This window comes from Strix aluco, chromosome 6 (genome assembly GCF_031877795.1).
Source record: "Strix aluco isolate bStrAlu1 chromosome 6, bStrAlu1.hap1, whole genome shotgun sequence".
NCBI lineage: Eukaryota > Metazoa > Chordata > Aves > Strigiformes > Strigidae > Strix > Strix aluco.
The window spans coordinates 30,913,651-30,938,529 of NC_133936.1; the positions used below are offsets into that span (position 1 = coordinate 30,913,651).

General features: G+C 43.6%; 2 protein-coding genes across 6 annotated transcripts in view; one reads left to right on the top strand and one right to left on the bottom strand.

Moving 5' to 3' along the window:
- CDK15 (cyclin dependent kinase 15) overlaps positions 1-17,494 on the bottom strand; it is a 36,759-nt gene extending 19,265 nt beyond the window's left edge. The window contains exons 1-6 of the mRNA XM_074829427.1: positions 17,415-17,494; positions 12,938-13,032; positions 12,095-12,157; positions 9,997-10,120; positions 9,312-9,432; positions 3,351-3,444 (exon numbers count right to left, since the gene is read on the bottom strand). Coding sequence (XP_074685528.1) covers positions 3,351-3,444; positions 9,312-9,432; positions 9,997-10,120; positions 12,095-12,157; positions 12,938-13,032; positions 17,415-17,457 — 540 coding nt within the window. The 5' untranslated portion in view covers positions 17,458-17,494. The remainder of the gene's footprint in view (positions 1-3,350; positions 3,445-9,311; positions 9,433-9,996; positions 10,121-12,094; positions 12,158-12,937; positions 13,033-17,414) is intronic.
- A 4,497-nt stretch (positions 17,495-21,991) lies between these two features.
- The window catches only part of ALS2 (alsin Rho guanine nucleotide exchange factor ALS2), a 44,529-nt gene continuing 41,641 nt past the window's right edge, over positions 21,992-24,879 (top strand). For 2 of the 5 annotated variants that reach the window (XM_074829421.1, XM_074829425.1), the window contains exon 1: positions 22,490-23,288. The gene's annotated coding sequence lies outside the window, so the exon portion shown is untranslated. The other 3 variants (XM_074829424.1, XM_074829422.1, XM_074829423.1) reach the window with 3 other exon arrangements.

Below are 24,879 nucleotides of genomic sequence, written 5' to 3' on the forward strand. Positions count from 1 at the left end.
CACTGAGGATAATTTGACAACTCTGGATGAGGATGCATTCTTGACCGGTGTGTGTATCATGTAAGTAGGGCAGGTCTGCCCAAAGCAAACTCTCTGTGCACAGGAAAGAGATAGTTAGAATCTGAACCTGAATCCAGAATTTGCTCTCTTTTGCTACCCTCTTAGCTTTCCAGGAAGCCACAGCAAAACCTCTAAAATATTCTGCATTGAAAATCCAGGTGTGTGTTCTGAAGTGCCATCCCTGCCTTCATCTGGGCCCTCATTCTTCAAGGTTTCTTGTGAGCCATCAGGCATCAATCCTAAAGACATCAGAGTGAGCTGGAGAAGTTCAGTGTATAGTAAAATCATACTCTCCAGGGTCAGCCTAGCATTCTGCCTCTCCTTGGTGAAGAATTCAAGAAAATAGTTATTTGTACTTTGCTACATAAGATTTTCAACAAACACTTAAATTTAGCTGATTTGAGGTATGAAAGCATTCAGAGCACCAATCACTGAATGCCATGTGAATATGGCTTTAAATTTATCTTTTCTGAATCCTTTCTTTACAAAAGATGCTATTCCAACCCATGAATTTAGATCTATTTTTGAATTTCCAAGGCAATAAGCCAGGTGGGTTTTTTGTGGGTTTTTTTTCCCTCTTTATTCCCTCTGGACCTTTAGTGAGACTCCTAGCCAAATCAGACAATGAGTTATATTAAATTAATTACACTCTGGGGATTGTTTTCTGTTGTGTATCCACCCTAAATCTAGCTGTTAACTCTCTGGTCCATGCCATCAGCCAAAGCAAAACAGCTTCTCTATACTTGCTACTCTGCCATGCTTCTCCAAGCAGGCGCTTTTTACTGTAGTGAAAGGTCTTGGTGCAGCTCAGTTCTGTCCACTTTGGAAGAGGCATAGTTTCAGCCAGAAATAAATTTACAATGCCCATATTTCAGCAAGCACTTTAAGTTGGTGTAAATCATTGTCCTCTCTCTCTGGTCTGTAACTGCTTGCTTCTCCTGTGATGAACCAGCTGAAGGAATCAACCTAGCTGATTTTTCTTAGTTTTGTTGGGGAGTTATATTTTATGTTTTATGTAGAGAAGCCTTGTAGTCATTTATTTGGCACTTGTCACATGTTTGGCTCAGCCACAGAAGCACACTGGTGGCATGCTGCAGCCTAGTCCAGCCCACATGAAGTCCTTCTCAGCACAATATTAATAAGATGGAGTTTCTGAATACAAAACCTATGCCTGATCTCTTGAAATCTGATTTATTTTAAGTTTGTCAGGTTTGCTTACTCTCCATGCCATGAGAGAACTGGAAACACTGCAGTTCGCATTCACTGAGGCCATACTACCGTAACTAGCACTGTCGGCCTAAGTAGCTCCTCCCCCTTTGTCCCCTTCCCATTTGGTCCTGGTCCTGCTCCTGTGTCATCCCTTTGGGAGTACTACTGGTCATTAGTGTTACTGTCTCTGCAGCCAGATGATGAACTGGGTAAATAAACTGTTCTCACTTAGAGAAACCCAGGGAGAAAACCAAGTTATAGGTTCCCCAGTTCAGGTAGCCCCACATGTGAGCAGTGACACAGGAGCAGGAATGAGCAGCCGGCGATAGAGATGGGGGATGGAGACTGCTTAAGGTGGCAGTTGCCTCTAGAAGAAATGTTGGTGAAATGACAGCCTGTCAGCCCTGATGATTCAACAGGACAAACACATTTCACAGAACGGGGATTTTCCAGCCATATATCTATACAGTGTTTGAACCAACAGTCCTACATGGAGATAAGCATGCTGGGTGATATAGACTCATGCACACAAATGCAGATGGTCTCTAAACCAGTGCAGGGTGCCTCTATTATTAGTACATGAAAGGAACTGACTATTAGAAAACAGTAGGAATCCCCATTCTGAACCTCACATTCAGCAAAATATCTCAAGTTAGGCATCGAAAGCCTCTAAGGAGCTTTGAAATCTTGGCCTAACACAAAGCTTCATTCCAGACTGTATAATAACATAAAACCTTCTGTGAAAGGCACTAATTATTTCATGGCTCTTAAAGATTCCTCATGATTTTTAAATAAGTTTTTTTTTGCCTTCTATAGCACAAATCCTATTAATCACGGTATTAGTTATAATACCAGAGAAATGACGATAGGGCTATAACCCTCCAACTGCAAAACCACAGGAAATGTATCCAGAGATTTCAGAGCTGTAAGTGGAAGGATACCCTTCATTCACACTCCGGGAAACTGGGCCCTGCCCTGGCTTTGAACCCTGTTAATTGGCCAAATATGGAATTTTTTTTCTCAAGAATTATTTTTTTTCCCCTCTCTACGAAAGAGAAATTCAGCATTTATTTAAATGGCCTGAACTCAAGTCTAAGAACTGGACCCACTTGTCTGACTTTTATCACATTCTAGCTAAAAGCAGAGAGGAAAACCCTACCAGACAGGAGTGTTTCTCGATGAAGGGCTTAAGAAGGAAAAATCTGACTTACACAGAGTTGAGGCTATAAAGGCCTTTCTCACCACTTTCCAAATTTCAGTTTCTGTACTTTCTCTGAAAACCCACATTTGGGAAACACTCTATGTGGAAGAGTAAATCCCTGGGAGGAGATGTGGAAGGGCAGACACCTACAGCAAAACCCAATAGGAATCTATAGGTTGACCTTCCTGCCGAGTCAGTAACAGGGTCAGCAATGAGCAGTCAGGAACATACAGAATCTGTTAGTGCTGGTAACTGCCTCAATTCTACCAAGCCGCACTAAGGACGTGGCTCTGTGTTTTAGTTTCCCAAGCAGAAAAAACAGCTTAAGAGTCTCCTGAATATGTCTACTCTCACTCACTGCTGCCTTTATAAAGTAATTTCACACTTTCCATTATGCCAAAACGGTCTCTAGGGCTGCACCATAAACTGGATGATACAAAATGTTCCAAGTTAAAATGAAGAAGGATCTCTGAAAAACCTCAGGGTCTTGCCATTTTCAAGGTAGTTTAAGAGCAGTATTAGAGCTCCTTTGTGAGAATATGGTGTGCTGTATCCTACAGTAAGGAAAGGATTTAATAAGAAGGAATAGAATTTGTAGTACCTGCACACCTTTTTTGCCTTCTTCAATTTGATGTCACTTTAATTGGGTTTAAATTTTTGATGAGATGACAAACATCAAAGGAAAGTCATTTGATTTACTCCTGTGTCTGTAAGAAAGTTGCCATATATAAAATGGATTACAAAGTCTGCTATGAACTTGGCAGATTGGACCAAGTTATTTCTGGTATTCACAGGACCTATGCTCAGGACTTTAAAATTAAATAGGGGGCTGGAGCAACAGATTCTTTTTCTCTCCCATTTCAGGGTATATTTTACTCACCGCCCAGATCTTCACCAGCTGTTCATGAGTACCAGAAGTTCCTGCAAATATTGGCTGGCCCTGGATCATTTCAACAAATATACAGCCTGCACTCCTGCAAGAAACCCAAGGTATTAACTCATTCATGTTTGCAACATATACAGTATGATTGTTGGGATGGGCAGGGGAGAGAGGAAGAGAGATAATTGTTGGAATGGAAATTTAGAAATCCTCATTTATAAATGCAGAAATCTTGATATAAGCTGTAAACCCTATATATATTGCAGCTCATCTCTGAAAAGTACCAGTCTGATACATAGGTATTGTATACCCACCTCATGTCATCTAGTGAGAGTGTTTGTGTGAAGCAAAGCAGGATGTGGGGGGTCTGTACATATGTAAATAAATATAGGCTTCAGTGAAGACTGATACACCTCTACAGTATGGAGATAGGCAGGATGTAGCATTATAAAAAACCCTACCGATTGCGGGAAGTCAGGAAGGTTTCCTTTGGGAAGGGCCATCTTATATATCCCTGGTCTTGCAGCACTGTTCTAAGCACTTGCAACTGTCCCTTGTTGCAAGTTGTATGTAGTATCATTAACCTCATCCAAGTCCTACAAACTGAAACACTTGAATTAAAAAGCTGACAAGTCAAATAGAATGGGTGCAGACCAGAGATACGTCACATTCACATCCCTCCAGGATTTTAGAAAAAAATAAAGCAAAGTTCCATACAAGTCTGTTCCCATCTCCTTTTTCTCATCAGCACCATCCACTAAAAACATCCCCCATCCTTTACCAGCAAGACAAGACAGGTGATACCCTTGGAAAAGAAGCCCACTAGCACCATCTTTTTTTCCAGCACCAAACAATTTGTTTCAGGTCTCTTTCAATTTATCCTGTAACAAACCCATCTAAAAAGATGGTTGTGGCAGAAGTCTCTGGAATACTACATTGTTTTCCATGAGAAAAAGGTGCAAAACTGGAATGACAACAGTAGGAAAGATAAACAGGGAACTACTACACACTATATTGGCTTGAAGGATACATTAGACACAGAAAGAACCCAGAGGCACTAATCACTAGAGTGATTTTTTTCCTTCAGAAGCAATTAGCTCTTCACTGGAAAACTGAGGGCAAGATTTCACAGCATAAAGAACTCGGTGACAACTGCACGTTGAAATATTCTTATTTTTATGCCATCTCCTGCTCTGCACTTTTGCCAAAGCAAACCAGCCAGCTTAAAAAAACCCCAACATACTAAACCCTGCAAAAAATGCTTCATTTTACTAAGGTAGATTAGTCTTGCTGATAGTTGTGGTCAGGGTAGACTTACCTATTTGCAACTATTTCCATCTCTTATTGTATGGGGTAAAACTCTGGTCATTTACTTTTTAATCTTTTTCCTCCAAACTTTTTCTAGGTTTCCCATCTTTTCACTAAGCCCCAGCCCAACCTTTCAGGGTTCAGTCTTAATCTTCTTTGGTTATAGCAAATTTGAGTCCTTTATGCTCAAATGTTGAACACCCAGCTTTGTCTAACAGGTGCTGAAAGTATTATTTTTACTTGCTGAGCAACAACTGGTAATCTCTTCTGGTCATCTGTACTCCCGTGTTACCCCTTGCACCTTGCTTTTGCAAGACTGTAGATGCTTTTCCCACCTTGCTGTTGTCAGTTGAAAACCCGACATACAACTCATCTGTGGTATTAATTTTGGTCATCCTTGCATATCAGGTGATGCCAAGCCTGTTTGCAGATCCATATCTAATGCTGTTTTCACAAACATCTCTGCTGCACTTTCCATTAGCTTCCTATACCCTAACCTTGGGTCTTGTGAGCTTAGCTCCCTGCTTGTCTAATATGCTTTTACAGCATCCAGGCATCATGAAACTTAACCCACAGCTTTTGTGACATAGATTTTTTGTGTTTCATAGCACTACCACATCACTAGATATTATTTTGGAGACCACAGATTGATTCTACTGAGACCAGTGTCATACCAACCCTCTGTTTTCACAGCTGATGTACATGCCCAAATGGTTCACCCTATTTTGCAACCACAGGGGCTGCTGTAATCCACTGTTTCCATTGCACAAGTTTAACTGTATATGGTCAAAGCAATTGAGTTGTAGGGAGAAGAGAATCAGCTCTATGTGTTTTTGGAGCAAATGATCCTGATGTTCACCCACGTTTGGGTTCTGATATCCTAGCTAGAAATGGCCATTAGACTGGCAACAGCAGGAACTATTTTTCCTAGATTCAGCTAGCGTTTGCTAAGAATTACTCATGAGCAAAGACTTCAAAAATTCAATTCTAATGAAACAGTCTTTTCACTAATAGGCAAGCTGTCAGTCTAAGGAGAGGAACAACTTGTGGGTTGTTAGAAATGCACCTTCTGGTAGAGCTCTCTTTTATATTCCCGGTTTATTCCCATTACCTCTGGAAGCCTTTAAACCTTAGTGTCTCTAATAAAGACAAAACTATCAGAGTAACCACAACTGCTGGAAAGGAAGGGCTTTGTGTTTCCTGTAGCAAGACTCAGCCGACAAGCTGCCTTTAATGCCTGCTTGATACTGTATTGATTCATCAGTGGCAATTATGACTGTTTATATCTCTGTTTGTTTCCAGATGAAATACGCTTGTCTTTACAAAAAAAGGCCAGAGGTATCTAGAACAACTGATGTATAGGCACCCCTCTCTTCTCCCAGGTATTTTTGTCTATCTGTTAAAGTAGGACTTTGGAAACTAGTGCTAGTCATCACATTAGCCTTTCAAGTAGAGACCTCAACTTTCCTTCTGAGATACGGGATTTACAGTTACTGCTCTGACAGCATTATGAGGATCCTTCTGTTCATAAGGATGATTCAAAAACATTTACTTTTAAATATTTCTAAAGATTTAGACCTAGTGTTATTTTGTTTTTTCCCTTTTCCTTCTTACCCCTCTGATATTAATTTCCAAGGTCCTCTTACCCCTTCCAGTCTACAAGTTTCTCAAAGGATCTCAGTCCCATACAGCTGCCTTGGGAAGAGCTAGGGCAAAAGGAGGGGTCTTTCGGGAAGAAGCCTAGACATGATGTTTCAGCATGTGCCAGATGTGCATGTGAACCAAGACAGTGACTGCTAAAGTAATAGGAGAGGTATAACTGGTTATAGGGATATTTAGTGAGCATAAACAGAGCTGGTTCAGACAGCACAGTGGCATCTGCCTGCAATCCCTGGGGCAGGTTTGAACACTGCACTTACTCCTCAGCCTGCAGTGCTACATCACACAGTGGAGATGACTTCATCAGGATTAAGATCTAAGATATCTCTGTGGCATCCCAGAGTTCCCTCTCCACAGTTCTTCTGGTACTGGGAGATTGCAATTTTATATTGAACCAGAAATATATCCTTTCTCTTGTTCCTCACTGAGTGTGGTCTGTACAGTGGAGCCCTTAGCCTATATCTCCCAGTTTGGCATAGCAGGGCAATGCGAACCAGGCTGAGGAGAAGGCTGTAGTGGGCCTGGCAGGTCCACGTTAAACTCCTGTTCTACATGAATCTACCTGGGAAGATTCCTGTGATTTTTTTTTTTTTTTTAATTCTTTTTAATGGAAGGTTTCAATACAGGGAAAGCCTAACTGAAAAGAAGACATGACTTAAGGCACGAATGATGTTAGCAGTTACTAGTGCAGCACGTGCATAAAGCACTTGGTGTTTAAAAAAAAAAGAGAAAAAGTCTTTCTGATATGCAGTGTAATCTCCCTGAAATGTTAGTCTCTCTGAAATCCCTTAATTGAATCTTCTAAAGTCCTAAAGAGATAGTGAGGGGGAAAGAGAGAGAAAAAAGATACAGAGAGATTAAAGCAGCTTTTCTAGTTAGTCCAGGAGTGAGTGAGTCTCCTTCTATATCTCTTTCTTCATCTATTCAAGGCCTCATTCACTTCCCATGTGCCTCCCACTGACAGTATTGCTGCTCAAGCACACTATGCATGAATTGCCATAATGTTTTATTTTGTTATAATTGGTTTCTTTAAACCAAGGCTTTAACACCCACTGTCTCATGCCATTACCAAGGGCATTCTGACCTGCCTTCATGTAAATTGCAGCATCCAAAAGACATAGGGCTTTTTTTTCCCTTTCTTCCCAATAGACAAGTAACATCTGTGTGAATTCACATTATTTCCTAATAGACAAAAATTGAACTTAAATGCAGTGTACATCAAGATAATAAATGACTCTTGTTAGAGGAAGTTACTGAATGGAGCTCACTGAAGTACTCTCTATTCTCTCAGCGTGACATCTTTCTTTAGGGCAAACACTTTGAATGTTGTTATTATAAGGAGGCATTATAACAAAGGTGCCTATAGTGTGAATGTAGTTCAGTGGGACTGAGAGTACTGTGCTGTTAGAGCTGGTCAGAGTGCTGGATGGGATCTTTGTATACCACTCCTATGTTGCTATTCATTACACTAGAGCAGTTATGTAGTGGGGATGTTGGTTTTGCACAGGCAGAAATGCCAGGCTTTCTGTGCATAGCCAGGGCTTTGGACTTTCAGTAAAAAATCATCCCAGGCTTATACCAGCATCTGCCTAATACAAACCCTCCAATCTGCTAGGCAGGCATCTTCTTCAAACTCAGCAGATGTTCCTGAGAGACTGTCTGGAGGGGAGAGGTGACAGGTAGTGGCGGAGAGAAGACAGGACTATTTAGACTGGCTCAGCAGCTGGAAGCCATTAGAATTTAGCAAGGTCTTCCTCCTTGGAGAAATCTTTAAGCAATTAAATTAGCAACAGGCCTAGGGAAGTGAACAAACTAAAAACTCCTGTTTTCCTGAACTGCCTTCCAGACTTAGGCTATCAGAGTCTCTGATAAGCTGCAGATCTCTGGAGGGGGATAGAGCCTGAGAAGACCTGGAGTTTTGCTGTTTGTAAACTTACCCAGCCCTCTTCTTGCACATTCTTCAGCCTGCTGTGCTCCCACCCTTTCCTAGCCTTTGACTCTGCAGAGCAGTTAAGAAAAGTCCCGGTGTGACAGGCACAGGCAGAAAATTAACTGGTCTGAAGAAAGGGTGAAACAGCAATACTACCTACAGATGTAAAATTACCCAGAATAAGGGTGGTCTCCTGCAACTTCATGAGCCGCATGTTGTCCATGAGTAAGTCAGGACTGTGTCACTGGAAGCAGGCTCAGGCTGGTGCAGAAGTGAGCCGGAAGGTGGATGAACCCTAGGCCCAGCTACACAGCCAGGCCAGCCCAAAAGGACCAGTGAGACCCCTTATGAATCCCTCATCCTCTCCTGCTTTCTGCCTGCTCTCAGAGACCACCCTCCCTTCAGCTCCACTAACATGCAGTTTGTTTCCTGTGATTCCCAGCCACGTTAAGATTTTGGGATAGAGCTCATAAGGTAAGAAGTCTTTAACAGAACACAGCCTTTCTCCTGTATGAAATGCATCTGAGACATGTTATTTGAGAAGAAGGACAAAGTATCACAGAAATAGCGAAAGTCTCAGACACCTTTCGATCTCCAGACCCATTCAGAAAACCTTTAATGCCACCTTTTGTTACCAAGGCCAAAGTCACTGTTGGTGCAGTTGTGACTGGATCCATTGTTTCTTCACAAAGCCATTACTGTAGAGAGCTACCACTGACTCAGCCAACCACATAGATACAAAACAGTAGGTTTTGTATAAGCAAAGGTGTTCTGTTGCAAGACCTGAAAATGGTTCATAAATGCTACCAAATGAGATGTACATATCTCATAAATATTATCAGATGAGATTTATATAAATCCATAGCTGAGATGTAGTGACATAATTCCCCAAAACTTATATGAACCCAGCAATACAAAACTCCCCACTGCTCACACATTTTCTGCTCACAGGTGTTAATTTCTTTACTTATGACTGTATCTGCTGTCACTTGGTTGACTTAATTTAATTCAGATAAGGATGATTTTTCCCAAGGGACCCCAGATGCTTTGGAATAGGTCAGTACCAGATATCTAGATCAGAAGAATAATCTGTAGCTCCAAGCAACACATCAGGAGGACGGTACCAGAGTGTCACCACTTCAGAGGAGTATGTCTGTCTGGGGATGGTCTTGGCACGAGCAAGGCCTGCAAAAAAAAACCCACCAAAAAACAAACCAAAAAACCCTGCTATGTTAGGACAGTTCGTCTACCTGTACAACGCATAGATGATGATAACTGGAAACAGGACATTATTTTCTCTTGGATCTTTAAACACAAGATACTGACAAAGAAAGTGTGTCTGGAATATACCTCCGGGGCAGATGAGATCAAGCAATATGCTGCATTTTGCAGGGCTTTACCATTTCTGACTGAAGTAGCCATCCCAAACCAATGCCAAGAAAGCCTTTTGGTTCACAGCACACTGCGGTGGACTCTACATGTTACATTATTTTCTGAAGGGAGGGGGGTTGATTCTCAGTTCTTCTGAACCGGTTTTATGTGGCAATAATTACTCTGACTTAAATAAGGTTATTCCCTGCACCTATCAGTATAAAGGCAAGAAAGGCTAGACTGACCACAGAAATAGTTTCCTAAAGTTCAGTAAGAGGTTTTGCTTTTATGCGTTAATTGGGTGTGGATACAGATCTATACGCATGCTAAAGCTTCGGTTTGAGCAGATATATTAGCAGTATCCAAACTGTGACTCACCAAAGTCGGCTACTTTGAGCTCACCAAGGCAACTGATGAGCAAGTTCTGGGGTTTCAGATCACGGTGAAGAATGTGTTGTTGGTGGATGTAAGCCAGGCCGCGCAAAAGCTGGAACATGAAAAGCTAGAAAAAGCCAGAAAAACACTGAAATGGTTTTGTGTGACCTTGCATTGATACATTAACTCTGAACTTCAGGAGAACTCCTGGAACAAAGCAGAGACAAAGCAAGTAAGAAAGCAGTAAAAATCCCCAAAATTAGTAGAGCTGGCTGAGGAAGAGAAAACTGTGGTGGGGTATGACTGCCCTGCAGCTTTCTGACGTTTTTGGGGTGGAATATTTGGCCATGAGGGCAGTTACAGTGGAGTCCTTAAGTGCATGTTTTGGAAATTTCATTTTTCTTTGGAAATGGACTATTGATTGAAGAAGCAAGTGCAACTTGCCAAAGCACAGACCCAGGTTTCAGAACATCAGATACTCTGATTTCAGTGTTCAAGACAAAGACATACAGCCAAGCAAAATGGAGGTTTAAGGAGCTGGAAGTTTTGCCCATTTGAGCCAGCTGACACCAGCAGAGGGAGTTCTGTGGCCGCTGTACACATCACCCCAGTATAAACGACCAGTGAACTGACTTCGTTGACAATGTAAACTGTTATCTTCAAGCTGGGAGAAAACACAAGGACTTGATTTGAACAGGTATGGCAAATAAGGTATGATGAAGCAAGCAAGCAGAAGAACAAGCAAGCAAGCAAGAAATATCTAACTCTCACCACTGTGGCAGTGTAAATAAACCTGGGGTAAAATAAGTTGGGCTGAAACAAGGTGTGAAGTGGGACAGTTGTGTAGAAACAAAACACAGTAAAAGTAATTAGACTTCACCGGAGAAAAGATATTTTTCACCAGAAGTTTAATCTGAAGAGGAGGAAAAACAGTGACACCCATAGGTCATTTTTGTACCACAAAAGTGTCCCTGTAATATTCTGCGTGCTTGCATTATATTTGGTAGGAATCACTCAGAGAAAAAACAAACAATACTTGCCAGCAAAAATGAAGCAAGCTAGGTGACCCTCCTAAAGGAGCAGTAAATAGTTTTGCTTTTCAGTTCTTGCTGACAATGAGGATTTTGGACAGGAAAGCAGAGCAGCTGGCTAGTGTTTACTCACAGAAATGCCAGTGAGTACGTGTTACAGCCGTGTACTTTACAAGCCCGCCTGGTGGCAGAGCCCTTGAGATCTGTGCCAAAAGTACAACACTGCATTTTGGATATATCTGAGCTTTAAGAATGTTTAAAATCTGAGGCCCCAAGAAACTTCATTAGAATTCGTGTTGCTTAACAACTATCTGGAAAAAGATGTGAACAAGGTGGCAACATTTGAAGATGACAGAAGTATTTAGATTAGCTGTGATAAGAAGTGACAGTGAGGAACTTCAGAGAGATCTGACAAAGTCAGATGAATAGGCAGTTTGATAAGATACGACGTTATTGTTGACAGCTGTAAGATAAATGAACTGAAGCTGCTCAGGAAAAGGACCCAGGCAGTTACTGAGGACATCTGCACTTAAACCTTAAGTCAGTGTGCAGCAACAATCCTGAAAGTTAATTAAATGTGAAGATGCTTACAAAGGAGAGTAGGAGACTATTATAACCTCAATCTATAAAGTAAGGGTACATCTTCAGCTGTGCTCAGGTCCAGTCAACTGATTTAAGGGATTTAAATGGCTGTAAATATGAAGATAGTTCCAGATAGTTCCAGGAGAGAGTGAGATTTGAGAGTTTTTAATTAGAGATGAATAGTGTGTTCTAATGATAAGGGGATACAAATTTGTGTAGAAACAGAGTTCCTTGCCACAAGATGTCATTGTTCACAAAAGCTGAATGTCCTCTTGCAGGATCAGAAAATTGAAAAAGGGGCTAAACTGAAAAAAGGCTTTGGAGTCTGAGAAGCAGGTTGATACATCTTTATCAAAGGCAGCTTTTCTGCAAAGTTTTTGTCATATATGGAACAAATAAATACAAGTAAGCAATTTACAGTGATCATACATAGTGGAAAATAACACCTCCTCATGCTCTAGAGGATACTAGTCTTCTAAGGAACTCACCATAGCATTGCACGAATGAAGTCCTCCAGGATGTTGGCCCATGTACTGTGCTAGATCTGTGTGCTAAATAAAAGAGGAGAACTTGAGGCAAAGCTACTGGTGTAAAATGCTTCTACCAACAATGCCTCTTCTATAAATGGAAAAAATATGCAACAGCTACAAAGGTGTCTCACCTTGGTGAACATCTGATCTGATGCAGCACATAAGGACGTTCTTAAGTGCTGGGTCAAATCAGGGTCCTGGCTGACCTTGTTATCTCACTCTAGTGGTTTATGACCTGAAGCTGATAGTTAACAGAATTCATACTTGTGCCAGAATTAATCATAAAGCTGCAGTAAGAAGACATAGTCCCCGTGCTTTCCTTATAATTTGGCTGATAGCTATCAGCAAAAGCAACAGAAGTAGCAAGACGCATGTGGAGAACTTTTTTATTGGCATCCCACCCTCCCCATGAGAGCAACTGCAGCTTGGTCACGGTGAGCTACTGGGGTCAGTGCCAAATCTGACCCCAACTGGGATGTGAGCTCATATCGTTATTTCCTATCGTTGCTGTGGCTCAAGAACAGTACTTTTATTGTGTTGTCAAGGCAGAAATGGAGGTAAACAGTGTCTGCCATCCTCGTAGAGACAAGATGTGGAATCATTTTTGCATACAGCTGTCGCATATACAGAAAGAAAAGAGTAAGGCTGTGGCTGGAAAGCAGGAGATCAAGAAGGAAAATCAATCATTGCACTAAAGGACTACAACTTGTTTCTTTGTATATGTCTCATAATGCAGTAAACTCATTATGCAGCCACTTCCCAGTACTAGCTCCACAGGAGGCTAGAAAAACATCAACTCACCATGTATTCAAAGACAAATGTTAGTGTCTCCTTGGTCTGGATAATGTCATGAAGCAGTACAATGTTGGCATGCTTCAAACGTTTGAGAAGAGAAGCTGGGAAAACACAAAAGGAAGATCAACTTAACCACTGCTGCTGAATGTGGAAGGAGATAATGCACACAGCAAGGCAGTAGAAAGAAAAAACTAGGGAGAAATAGTCCAAACTTGGCAATTCTGTAAGAAGCAGCAGCTACTGAGTCTGGAGAACAGCTCCTTAAGGAAGTAAGCATCAGTGCTCCGGGCTTGGCAGGAACCCGTCCATCTCTCAGAGGTGGGATCTTGCCTCTGTCAGAAATAGCAGTTTACAGTTCCCAGCTGTCAGGTTCTCAGCTGAGGAGAAAGTATTTCTTCAAGGAAAACACCAAGAGTCAGGGGCTAGGAGCTCCCACAGCCAGAATGCAGCAGCCCCTGGCCTGTCACTGAGTTTCTCATCCTTTTCCCATCTGCCTCCTGGCATGTGGCCTCAGCAGGGACCTTAGGAGACTTCTGGGCAAAGCTGAGTTTCTACCAGCTTCCAGCCTCACAATATCAGGGTGTAAAAATCTGCCAAAAGAAATTACTCTAGATGCTAAGCTGAAATACGAATTTAGCTTTGTGCTTTTAGCTTGGAAAAAGCATATTGGTTACTTTCTCTGGTTTAAAACTCAAAGAGCAGAGATGAAGTTACTGAGTGAACAGTAACTTGTTTGCATTTATACAACTTTGGTACATTTTTTTCTCTCATCATAACCATCTAAAAGCATCGTTCCAACTGTGTGGCCCTGGTCCTTAGATGCTGACATGCCTCTGTCAAGCCTCAGCACATCTAGGGTTTGCTGATGGTGTGGGCAGCGCATGGAAGAGTCTTTGCCTCCATTTAGACCGTAGAGCACTGATTGATGCTAAGACAAAAGCTTGAGGCTTGCTTCTGAGCCTTCCAGACATGCATGAGGTTTCTCTTGATAGAGCAGGCTCCAGATGACACACTGATGAAGGCAGCTTCTCAGTAGAAAGTCTCAAAGATAGTCTTTATGGGGGAAGAGCATGCACAGCTTCATCATTTGCTACCATAGGTTTGAGACAGTAGTTGCTGTAGCTCTGTACAAAGGAGGGATGCAAGGAAGTGGTGGAGCTGGGATCACTCTGCCTGTAGATCCCTGGCACTACTGAAGAATCCAAACCAGCTGTTATACCAAAACTGTGCAGACAAAAGCCCCAAAGCTCTACAAAAAGAGGGGTCCCTGACTCCAGATTTTAGTTCAGCTTCTGACATAGCACATTAGCCTCAGAGCTTCTCCAGACTCACCCTTTCCTGCTGATTAAAACCAGATTAATTTACTGTCAGACCATGCTGCAGTGCTACAAATTTCACCCAGATAAGGCATGGGCATACAAGCTCATTTCTGCTGAATTAGCCGAAGCACACAATACAGAGCTTGGGCCGGCTGTGGGAGGCCTGGATAAAAGCTGCTTTTTGTTTTTCAAGCAATCTACAAAAGATATTTGAAGAGTTTCATGCTGGCAAAGCAAATTTATACTGGATTAGCACTTTGCCTTTTGTGACCGTAACAATTTCACCTGGTTCTAAAAGCCCTACAGCCAGATATACTGTATTACACAGCTGTGGCCTAAGCATATGTCAATAGTGAGATTTCTGAGCAGTAAGGGATGCCTGATTCAACATAACTGCTGGAAACAGCACAGATTGTAAATAGTTCTTGCACAGAGCTTGATACTGCTGCAGCTAAACTGCCTCTAGTAGCGATGCTAGTCCATTTAGCTGCCAACAGTGCTTCCAGTGTATGGCGGTGTGAACCTTAAACATGCTCCACGTTGCACCTAATTGCCTATGAACCCAGTAAAGATACTCTGGCTAGATCCCATCTGCTATGGAAAGGGGCTGCTAACCTGGCTCTGTGATACATCAGAAATCCCACGTGATCAGAGCTGTTGCTCCAGAGGAGCAGTACAGAGGGCCCACAGTAATATGGAGAATTCAGCCCCTGAGCCTGAATCAGGCCTCTGGGAACTGCTCCTCACTTGGTTGCTTCTACAACCCCGTGCTGGGGTGTCAGGTGCTACAGCCAGAACTGAGCTTTAAACGCATTTTGCCTCTGTGGGGCTTCTGGGGTGAAGCAGCTCTTTGAGAGGGGAGTGCCATTCCTCCAGGGTAGCAGAGAATGCACCGTGTTAATAAATCTCGTGCTTTGTTTGCACTACTGACTTACATTGTAAATTTGAGGTGTCAGATGCTGCAAAGCTCAGCAGTACACAAAAGATCTATTTAAAGTAGACCCTTCGTAGGATCACCCTTGTTTTCTCCCATAATGAATGAAGTTAAGGCTCTGAGCCTGTCCAGTAGAGCATGTTAAAGGGGTGCTGATCTTTATAGCATCATTAGTTCTATGTAGATAAAGCTTTTAAGGCTTATTTTACTGGTGGGCTACAAGTGTAAATGCAGAGCAAAAGCACCACAGCAAATGAGTGTATAGGAAACTGTAACACAAGCCATTCAGTAAATAGGCATATTTAGGTAACTCTCTGCTTTCACCCAGAATTGGACTAAAGACTTTGTAAACTTTGTTATCTTAATTACACTGTTATAAACCTGGAGTGAGTCCACTGACCTCTCTAGTTATTCAGAGTTGACTGCTATGAGAGTCATTCTGTGCTAGGGCTGCTCTGTGAAAGCTGGCACATCTGGTCCCTGACACTCCGTCCCCACGCTGACAAGATCAACCCTAGTTTTGAACTGCAGTAAGAAGTAAAAAACAAGATATGCGTGACCTCTTACATTGATAGCTCTCACTAATACCAGACAACAGACTGGCATAAGGGTTATTTCTGTGTAAGGAAGAAACCAGATTATGATCCTCTTGGGATTGTAGGGCAGACGAAAATAGAAGCCTTAATCAACCAGGCAGTTTGTGAACTTGGTCTGCAGGGACATGTAAATACATTCAGCCAAAATCAAGCACTTAAAACAAAAGCATTTCTTCGTCAAAGAAATTGAGAAAGCTGCAGACATTTTGCCCAGTGGTCTACGAATTTGACCGACAGAAAGAATTTCTCACCAGGTTATTAAACACCAATTTTACCGAAAGCATTTCTCTTCAGGCTGGGATGTGTGATGATCTAGGTATCAGCTGCCATCACACAGAAAAGTGGCACCATTTGTGATAACAGCAAGCAGAGACCCTGGCGCAAAGGGCACTTCCAGTCCACAACTGCGCAGTGCAATAGTGTCAAAAACTGCTGTGCAGTGCTAGTGTACAGAAATGGGAGTGAGAAAGCAACTACGGAGCAGGTAGCACACAGGAGGTGTAAGAGGCCCCCTACACTGCTAGAGAGGACATACTCTGGCTGCAGCCAGCACTTTCCCTACCACAAGCTCGGATGCATCTGTCATGAGGGAATACACTGTCCAGCAGGTTCCCTCTCTGTCCATCACATGCTCACCCAGGCCAGCACAAAGACCTCCTTCAAGGGGGGATAAGGAAACCAAGAGTTTTGGGAGAAGGACAGTCAGCACATTAGGCAAGAAAGGACTTAGGAAGATGTCACATGGAGCTTTTTCAGGTTAAAACAAAAGCTCTTGAAGGGTGCACCCTCAGCAAGTTTGCCAACAACCCCAAGCTGTGTGGTGTGGTCGACACGCGGGAGGGAAGGGATGTGCCAGCCAGAGGGACCTGGACAGGCTGGAGAGGTGGGACCGTGCAAACCTCATGAAGTTCAACAAGGCCAAGGGCAAGGTCCTGCACATGGGTCGGGGCAATCCCAAGCACAAATACAGGCTGGGTGAAGATTGGATTGAGAGCAGCTCTGAGGAGAAGGACTTGGGGGTATTAGTGGATGGAAAACTGACTGTGAGCCAGCAATGTGCGCTCACAGCCCAGAAAGCCAACCGTGTCCTGGGCTGCATCAAGAGAAGTGTGGCCAGCAGGTCGAGGGAGGGGATTCTCCCCCTCTACTCCACTCTTGTGAGACCCCCACCTGCAGTGCTGTGTCCAGCTCTGGGGCCCCCAACATAAGAAGGACATGGACCTGCTTGAGCGGGTCCAGAGGAGGCCACAGAGATGATCAGGGGGCTGGAGCTGTGAGTACAGGCTGAGAGAGTTGGGGTTGTTCAGCCCAGAGAAGAGAAGGCTCCAGGGAGACCCTATAGCGGCCTTCCAGTACTTAAAGTGGGCTACAGGAAAGATGGGGAGGGACTCTGCATCAGGGGGTGTAGGGATAGGATGAGGGGTAACGGTTTTAAACTGAAAGAGGGTAGACTTAGATTAGATGTAAGGAAGAAACTCTTTACTGTGAGGGTGGTGAGACACTGGAACAGGTTGCCCAGACAAGCTGTGGCTGCCCCTTTAAGTTTCTTTGCAACCCAAACCAGTCTATCATTCTATGATTCTATAATGTCCCTCACTCTTCACCAATGTTTGAAGAAGCTCTTTATGTCTTACCTTCCCGAATGGCTGTAAAAGGCACTCCCTCCTCTGCCTGCATCCTGATCACTTTCAATGCCACCAACTGGCCGTTGATCCTGTCATGTCAGAGTGGAAGCTCACATGAAGCACCTCCGTGCTTGGCATGGCAACATTAATAGTCCCCTGAGGTGCTCCACATTTACCCAAGCAAAATTTCTAGGGCTCACTCCCCCACCTAGGCCAAGCTCAGAAAGGTATTGCAAACCACTTCCATCTTGTCCTCAATAGCAGCAAAACAGGAGCCAGTCCACCTGGGTAGAGTAGCACCATTCTGCTGACCTCCTGCTAGAGCATGGATTTGGGCAGTGTTCCCACTCTGCCTTCTCACAGCTTTTCTGCCTCCGTGTGATGGCAGCACGGCCTCACCTCCAATTTTTCCATCATGCAGGGATCCCTCATTCCAAGGAAAACCCACACTCCCTCCCTGGTGCAGCCAGACAATCTCCTGGCATACTGCTGCAGAACAATATGTCTTTGTGGAGCCTCCGTGGCTGTAGTGGAGGAGTTCCCTGAAAAACTGGGATGGGGCTTTGCAAATATCCTGGTTAAAAGCAAAGCTGGACTTTTGATTTCTCTTTAACTTCCTGCAAGTACTCTGAATTGCCCAGCTTCAAGCTTGTTCTTACAGATTCCTGTAATGCATGTTTTCAGCAGGCACTGAGAAGGCAATAATGGCACTGGTGGTCCTTGCTCACCTGCTGATCCCCTTGTACACAGTTGCACAGGATCCTTCACACAGCTTCTCTAGATGTACATAGGATGTGGCAGCTCCAAACAGGATGCCTTGTCTCTGCTTCATGAAGAAATTGGTATGTGTTTTAGATCACTGGGTAATACAAGAAGCTACTAGCATGTATTCAGTAATTAAATACTGATTCATGGCTGGAATAATTATAGGATGTAATATCTCCTGTTTGGTTCTATGGATGCTGCACACTCACCCATGTGAACCTCTCCACAACATCCTGTTCCTGGGAAGGATCAGTGTAACTCCAAGGCCTCTGCGTCCTGCACCTCCAACTCCGGAGGGTGTGAAGCCGTGGGGGCTGCAGCTGTCACAGGAAAAAAAGGCAAACTATATCACTGGAAAACCACCATTTTACTGATGTGAGTTTTTCTTTTCTCCTTGACTGCACTAGCTTTGAGCACTTCACATAATTTTCATCTCCCTCCCACCAGTCACAGATCTCCAGTACAGTTTCTCAGCTCCGTCTGTAAGGGGAGCAACTGTCTGTATGTTCCTGTCTTGGTAAATGGTAGCGCTCACTCTGAGAACACACAAAGATAAAACTGCCTTAACTGCAGAGGACGCTTCTACTGGTATCATTCTAAATGCATGTTATTCTCTCTTACCTTTGATTTATTCATCTCTAGATAGCAATCTGTTAGGGCAGGGACTAAAAACCAGATGCAGGAGTGAAATTTCAGGAAGTTTAAATTTATGTCTTCTTGTCCTCCTTAACCCCTGCCACCCCCCGCCACCCCAGCCCCCCCCGCCATGTTGAACCTTTCTCATCACTGTATAATTTACACAGCCTGTTAATTTGGCCCATATAGCATAACAGTGCCATAAACTATAAAACTATAAAAATAGTGGTAATGAATGGCAGGCAGCCTCCAAGCTCCTCTTGAGCCGCTACATTGGATGGGTGCCTGCATTATCATTTGACTCAAATATAACAGGATTTGTAATCTATGGCATGCTGCCTCCTCCAGAACTGTAGGTTGTTGGCTCCTTCCCTGTTTTACAATCCCTAATTGGCACAGAGCTCACTGGAGTGCAGTCTTCTCCCTGTTCATCACATCAAAGACATTTATTGTCATTTAAGGCACGGAGTCCTCTTTCAGTAGTCTCACAAGCCTGAAGCTGCAAAGTTTGATGCTGTATGATAAGAAGCAAACGTGAATGTTTTGCACTCCCACAACAAGTGGAAGAACCCAAGCTTAACCTAGCTCAATACAGAAGTACCATGGTGTGATATTAAATACCTCTGCTGTAGATGCTGCTTCCATGTGCTGAAGGTCTTGGTTATGTTGGGGGCCCCTTCTCTCTGAACAGCAGCTGCAGCATCCTGGTCTGACAGCACTTACACACAACATGTCTCCCATGTTGTCCTCTTTCAATTAAAATGTCTCTCTTTTTTTCTCCTTTGCTCCTCCTCATCCCTCCGTCTGTAATGTAATAACAGTTCATATGACTTGCATGAGGTCTCTGTCTCAAGCAGTCTTGTGATTTCTGCAGTTTTTCTTGAAAAGTCCAACGCATAGTGATCCAAATTCACCCCTGGAGTAGCTCCATTGATTTCAGCTCATTTGGCACGTGCCCTCCAAAAACAGCCAACATTTTTTTATACCTAAAGATGGAGAATTAAGCAATAAATCCAAACTTTCTGCTTGTACAAATTTCTTACAGTTAAGCAACTCTCAGTGTAACATGTTAGGTAATGAAGTGATAGGTTGACTTCCCTCCGTGTCTATAGCAGTTACTATTCTATATGCCATTAGGCTTTAAGTTGAGCTATCTGAGCAGTGTAGCCAAGTTGTGCTTTCTGCAGGAGCTGCACATTGACCACCCTTGCTTTGGTATTTACGTTCTTAGCCACGATGTGGTGGCGATGTCAGCACAGGGAGCTGTCTGTCCCTGCTGGATCACTTGTCTAAGGAATGGAACAAGTTGTAGCTGACAGAAGAGAGTCTGGTCCACATGTCAAAATAGCCAGAGCAAATTGATTAATCCAGCCCAAAATCGATTTCATCAATTATGTACTGAGCAGGCAACGCACAGTGGACTTAGCTGGATGTGGACAGACAAAAGTCCCCTTCTTTCAGTCCCCCATGAGTAGGAGTCGCTGTGCAGCTTCCTAGGACTAACACCCCACCCACACTGAGAAAATGCTGGCAAGGAGTGAGGGAGAAGGCATCATACTGTGGAGTTTTTATGCTGACCCCTTAGGTCCTTCAGTTTTCATTTGAATGCATGATGTGAAATCTTTCCTTTGCTTCACTCTTTTGATGTCTAAGAATAACGCTCTTTCATTGAGCAAAAGGAATTTTTTTTAAGCAAAAATGTCCAGGGAAGGCAGGAACAATTTCTGTGTCTCATTGCAACCAAACTACCTCGCCTTTGCATGGCAAGAAGGAGCTAACACAACTGGAAGGCTTGATTTCTTTCACATTATTTTCTTTTGCACTCCCCAGTTAGCCATAATTTGCTAAATATCCATCATCACAGACTTCTATCTATCATCAATAGTCTTCTATTTATTTTCCACGTATTCTTTGAGCCGATTACAGCAGTAATTTGGATGTGCTGTCCAAGCATGAGAAAGGTTGTCTAGATGCAACATACTCAGTAATAAACTGGTTATGCAAGCATCGTTTGCACATCTGTACAAAGTTTCTTGTTCTATTTTTTATCGTTATGACCATATTTATACAAAGGGACTTTTAAAATACACTTAAGCATACATAATACTTGCATTTTAAAGAAATGGAAAGATAAATGCACAAAAAGTGGACAATACAAAAATTAATTATATTAATTCAGATGAAGATTATTCATTTTAATCTTAGGTAATTTTGTGTCAGGGTGTAGAGGGGAATGACTCTGTTACAAACTGTTACAACTTTTGCCAGTTAGCAAGAGCTGGTAAATGAAGAAAGCACGGTAATAGCTGGTGGTTCTGGTTATTGAGAAAAACCCCAAAACGGAATATTCATTTCAGTTAGCAGAGGAAACGGTCTAATAGAAATGTTTAATAGTTATCCTTAGAAAATGTAAGAGTTTATAAAGGAGACCCTATACCTGTCTTCAGAACCATGGATTTTAAAGGAAAGCTTCAGGCAAGGTAAGAAATAGTCTACTAAGTGCTGGCATAACATAAAAAGTACATTTAACAAAACTTGTTCAAGTAGAAACATATATATAGTATGTATATACATATCTAAGTGTATCTATATATTTTAAACATTCTGTAAAATTTATGTATAAACACATACATAAAATGCGTGTGCACAATTTTGTACATGCACACATACACATACACCTGCACGTACATCTGCATGTACATATATGTAACTATTTGGAGGCAGCTTGTCCTGTAGGAAGACGCTAGATCAGCATCCCAGCAAACTGTGGTGCAGGCCTGCTCCCATTAAACCAGTAGCTAAGCTCAGGGGGTTTATGGAGCAGCACGGGACGGCCGGGTATGATTGCTAGTTATTGATCAGGTTTGGTATGTAGGTTATAGCTTTGTTCTTTATTTATGCCTCTAACATTTTAAGACACACGTCCCAGTGTCTTTCCCACACTCTTGGCGCTAACACCGTCATGGTGGCACTGCAGAACCAACTTCACCACCCGCCTCTTTACGGGTCTAAACGCGCCGGGAACAGCAACACCAGCTGAGCGTGCTTTCGGTTAATGCTGGAGACAGACGCGAGGAGACCGGGCCGGGACGGGCGCTCCCTTCCGGCGGGTCCCTGCCTGGTTTGTCCCGGACAGGGACCCGTCGGCGCGGGCGCCGGGCGTAGGGCCCCGCCCCGCCCCACTCCGCGCTGCGGCCTCTTTACCCAAGGCCCCTGCGCGCGCGCAGGTGGACGCTGGGCTCCACCCCCTGCGCGGCGGAGGCGCCGCCCCGCGCCCCCGCGTGAATCAGCTGATCTGCGCCCCGGGAGCCGGCGGCGAGGCCGGCGGTCGGAGCGAGCGCGGCGCCGGGTGAGGCGGCTGTTGGCGCGAGGGCGGGCGGGCGGGAGGGGGTGCGGGGGCAGCGCGCGCCCTGCCGCGGGGAGGAGTGGAGCCCGAGTCACGTGGGGCGCCGGCCGGTGCGGGTGTGCGCGCGGGGGGACGTCCCCCCGCCGTGCCCCCGCGGCTCCGCCCTGCCGCTACTCACCCGCGCGCTCCCGCGCCGCGCCAGCCGCCTCCCGCCGCTGGCTGCCCCGCCGCTGTGCTCCCGCTGGGGGCATCGCCCACCCCACCGCCCGCCAGGCCTCTCCCCGGGAGCCGCTCTGGCAGGGCAGGTGCTGCTCTGGCCGCAGGGCAACAGGTGGGGAAAGTTTAGGGGGGTTGTGAGGAGCGGCGAGGGAAATGGCTGCCCTCGCCTGAAGGGAAACGGGGAGCGCAGCGGTGTCACGGGAGCCTGCTTGGCCGAAGCGCCGTGCGCCGGCCCGCCGCGCTCGCTGCGCCTCCCACGCCTCGACGTTAGGACAGGAGGTGGTGTGCTGCACCGGTGAGGAGGGTACAGGCCCCCACTCAGCCGGGGCCTGGGCTTGAGGAGCTGGGGGAGAGGCCAAAGAACAGCTCTGACTGAAGATGCGGGCTAGCCAACTCCTCTGGCTCTCTGGGAGGCTGGTAGAGCAGAGATCTCCTTCTGTAGGTTCCTAAAGGATCCCTCCCTTCTGATGGGAAGAGATCACCTAAACTTTAAATAGTATGCCCTTTATCTCCTCCCGTTTTCGTTCCAAAGTCCTCTCTCTCTGCATGACTTGGTTGCCTGGGAGTGAATGCTGTTTCAACTTTGAGAGTCTGTTGAGTGATAGTCCTAGCGTGGCTGCAGTATTGTGTACAGATGACGTAGCATGTTGTCACTCTCACAGACATCCTCTTCCAGCACAAAAATATTTTGGTGAGACACCGGGGAGCAGCTAGAGAAGTTGTAGATGATTGGTAGATGATCATTGCTGTTATAGTGCATCAACTCATAAAAATTAGCTATACTTACCACCTTTCAGTTTTTGCGGAGTTAACTGTTTTCAGAAGGGAAAGCACCTGAACACATGCTAAATTAAGGTGTAATTTCAAAAGGAAAAGATGAGGAAGGGAAATTCAGAAATTTTTGAGTCTCTTATGAGGTAGGTAAATTTTTAATTATTAATTGTGTGTTATAGCAGATAGTTTTCAGCTGTGTTTTTACCTGATACTAGGCCCTTTCTTTGTGTTTTTTTTTCCCCCTGACTCCTATCCTGTTATTTCCGATTTGCTTCCCCTATACTCCTCTTATATCCTGTTTGCTATCATCCCTCATTCACTGGAACTGGCATTAAAAGCTTTGAGCCCTCCTCTGAAGGGATCGCTGCTGTCTTTTAGTAGCAAGTTGGTTGTTTTGCTCTGAGTAGATCTTTATCACACACTGTTAAAAAGGGTGGTTGTGCCTAATCAGTGCTGACCAGAACATAAGGGCTTCTTAAACTGATAACACATTATATGTGAACCACAGTTAGCAATAATAAATTATATATTTATTGATACATAGTCATATATCAGTATAGTCATATATGACTAATGTTGACAACCTTTTTAAATTAGGAAGCTTAGAGGTAACCTTCAGAACCTGAGTAGATAATTTTGTATAACAAACTTGCAATCTTGGTAGTGTGAGTTACCGCTAAATAAGATGCAACAAATTTATTAAAAATGTGTTTGTAAATAAGTAAACATGTCTGAAAGTTGTAGAAATATTTGTAGTATTTATTAACTGTAGCAGATAAACAAGCACGAGAGGCTGATGGGAGTTCTAGTATTTCTGAAAGTCAGGGGCATGCCAGTTGTTCCTGTTCAGCGTTGAATGTAAGATTACTTTTATACCTGTGATGCTTATTAAAGACTGGTCAATGCCCAGTGAAGGATGCAGTCCCACAATAATGAGTAATGTTTACTCCATGTCATTCCCTGCTATAGCAGTTGTTATGGTGTGGTAGTGTTTGATTTCTGGAGAATTTCAATTAGCCTTCCAATCAGTAAGTGGAAAGTGACATCAGTGTCATGCTAGTGACCATCTGTCTGTAACACAAATCCATTTCATAATTTGGCACTATTTGGTGCTTTGTTTTTTTCCTCTTGCAGTGCTGCAGCTAAAATGCAGACAGTAAATGTGTGGGCAGAGCAGTGCAGGTGCAGGTATTATACTGATCTTCCATATCATGAGAAAGGTGTATTGTGCTTGGCTGTTCATTTCTATAAACATTAAACCTAATAACAGTTCAGGTAGTATTAGTGGAAAAGAAACAATGTATATGTAATGCTACAACATAATATATAAATATGAAAATCAGCAAAGAAAATTGCATATTCCTATTGGGAGGAAGAAACTTTATGTAGTTTGTAGCTGTGACCAAATGACATGTGTTTTGTGTTAGCTGTGAAATGGGGATAACGTGCTGTCCTAGGAGTGAATGAAAACCTGCACTGAACTTCAACATTATTTTAAAATGTTTTAAAGATGTCTCATTTGTGGAAAGAAAACAGTTTGACTATCATTTTCCCTAATATGCATAAATGCTTAATAATGCAACCTTAAGTGTGAGCATTTGTAAGGAAAATAAAATGTATCGCCACCATCATATGTTCCATTTCTAGTTCACCAGTATTGCAGATTTCTTAATAATTACATAAATCATTTTTCAGTTGAGTCTTGAAGAGACATCTTAAAATACAGCTAATCAG